The 1,996-nt window shown below is 62.5% G+C and overlaps 1 protein-coding gene across 1 annotated transcript; it reads right to left on the bottom strand.

Moving 5' to 3' along the window:
• Nucleotides 1-338: 338 nt before the first annotated feature.
• On the bottom strand, nucleotides 339-1,645 carry LOC129073119 (interferon-induced transmembrane protein 1-like). Its single transcript, XM_054576795.1, has 2 exons — nucleotides 1,202-1,645; nucleotides 339-664 (listed from the first exon to the last, which is right to left on the bottom strand). Exons 1-2 carry the CDS (start codon nucleotides 1,385-1,387, stop codon nucleotides 473-475), a joined length of 378 nt encoding a protein of 125 aa, XP_054432770.1. The 5' UTR covers nucleotides 1,388-1,645; the 3' UTR covers nucleotides 339-472.
• Between the last annotated feature and the right edge of the window lie 351 nt (nucleotides 1,646-1,996).

A 1,996-nucleotide genomic window follows, 5' to 3' on the forward strand; every position in this document is an offset into this window, starting at 1 on the left:
GGCTCTGCCGCCATCTTGCCGACCCCGACGCGGATTCGGGGCCGAAGGAAGGCTTGCGGTCTGCACGTGCCGCCTCGCGCGTCCTGCGCAGGCGGAGAACGCGGAGGAGCAGGACTTTCAGTCTTTAATTTTTTATTTGCACTTTACTGAATTCTATTTTTAATCGTTTATTTGTATTGTACTTCCCCGCCATTCATCGCCCTCCCGCCCTCTGCCACCTCTGCCCACCCCCCAAGAGCCCCGAGCTGTCAGCCTGCTCTTCATCTGTGAGTCTGTCCCTGTTTCGTGTGTTAGTTCAGTTTGTTCATTAAATTCCACATATGACTGAAACGCCAACGTTGTCACGTGCAGTGCACTTTATTGGGTTCGGCGGCGGGCAGGGGGCAGGGACAAAGTGCTGTAGGAAGGGGTGGGCGTGGGGGCAGAGCCAGGAGCGGGAGGGGAGACGTGGTCCGCCGGCCGTGGGCAGCCACTACAGGCCTCCGTGGGCCTGCGCGGCCTGCGCTATTGCGCTGAGGACGCCTGGCAACAGCAACGCCAGAACCACGATGCACCCTATGGTCCCAAGGAGGCCCAAGACCAGGGCCCAGATGTTCAGGCACTTGGCGGTGGACGCGTAGCTCTGGGCCCCAACCACGTCGCCGACCATCTTCCGGTCCCTGGACTGGGGCGGAGAAGAGATGGTGAGGGGGGCCTGGCGCGGGGCCTGGGGAGGGCCAGCTGCTGGGACTCGGGCCCTCCCTGCTGCTGCCTGCCCAGGGCACCTCCGCCCGCCCTTCGGCCACATCGGGACCCTCCCGTGCCTGTCCCCTGGCGCCTGAGCAGGTCCGGGCCGGGGGTTCCCTCCCTCAGAGCCTCTCGGCTGCTCTGGGGGCCCCCGGGCTCCGCCTCCCCCTGCCTGGCCCCTCTGCTGGTCTCCCCCCCCAGGGGTCAGTGCCTCCGAGGATCTTTTCCTTTTTCTGGACCGCACTGTGTGAGGACGTGATTTCTCTGCCTGGGATGGAAAGGAGGGCCCCCGGGGATGGTGCCGACCCTCCCCTCCACAGGCGCGTCCGCGTAGCCCCACTGCGGACTCTCGCTGGGAATGAGCCCCACTGGACACGCGCACACGGGCACCCAGAATACGGCTCTCGCTTGAAGTCCCACTCCCCAGGGCCACGTGGGCAGGAGGACCCCGGTGGGCCCCCATGCACCCACCCACCTTCACGGAGTAGGCGAACGCCACGAAGCCCAGGCAGCAGGTGTTGAAGAAGATCGTGTTGAACAGGGACCAGACGATGTGGTCGGGCACGACGGTCTCCGGCTGCATGGTGACCACGGTGGACCTCACGGCTCCTGAGCCCTGGGGCGCCCCCAGCACGGCCACCTCGTGCTCCTCCTTGATCATGTCTGGCTTTGGTGGGCAGGTGTGGTCCCAGGTGAAGAAGGCAGACGCTTCCTGAAGCAGAGCCCCGAGCCGGGTGGTTTTGGCTTGGAGCCGCTCCCTCTCTAGGTTAGTTTTGATTTCTCAGAAGTTTAAAAACCCTGTTCCCCCGGGGTTTCTTACAGGAGGGCAGAACAGACGGGGAGTGTCACATGTCACTGCAGTGAGGGGGAGGGAAGGCCGTGCCCGCGAGTGAGTTTCCTGTCTGCCCCTCCGTCAGGACTCGCTGCCTCCCGGGGCGCTGCGGACCAAGAGGGGCACGTGTGAAACCTGGCAACCGCGGGGCAGGCCTGGCGGGCTCCCAGATGGAGAGTCACCGCAAGGAAGGGTCTGAAATCAAAACTTCCTAATGAAGAGCAGCCATGTCCGAGGCTGGTGTTTTTCCAGTACAAAGATCGATCTTTTCCTTCATGGAGCCTGCCTCTTGTTTTTGACATCTATGATAAGGAACCTTTGAAATGTCAAATTTCCTCTTTCCAGACCCCTCAGCCCAGAGGCCGGGCACCAAGACCACAGGTCCCTCTTCTGTTATTGCCGCCTGTTAACAGTTAACTGCTACCCAGCCGTTACCCA

This window comes from Pteronotus mesoamericanus, unplaced genomic scaffold (assembly GCF_021234165.1).
Source record: "Pteronotus mesoamericanus isolate MK-2021 breed Mesoamerican mustached bat unplaced genomic scaffold, CSHL_Meso_final contig_349, whole genome shotgun sequence".
NCBI lineage: Eukaryota > Metazoa > Chordata > Mammalia > Chiroptera > Mormoopidae > Pteronotus > Pteronotus mesoamericanus.

Coding starts and splice junctions, on each gene's coding strand:
- LOC129073119 (XM_054576795.1), bottom strand. CDS start 1,387: ATGATCAAGGAGGAGCACGAGGTGGCCGTGCTGGGGGCGCCCCAGGGC. Junction 665..1,201: donor CGTTCGCCTACTCCGTGAAG/GTGGGTGGGTGC, acceptor TCTCCGCCCCAG/TCCAGGGACCGGAAGATGGT.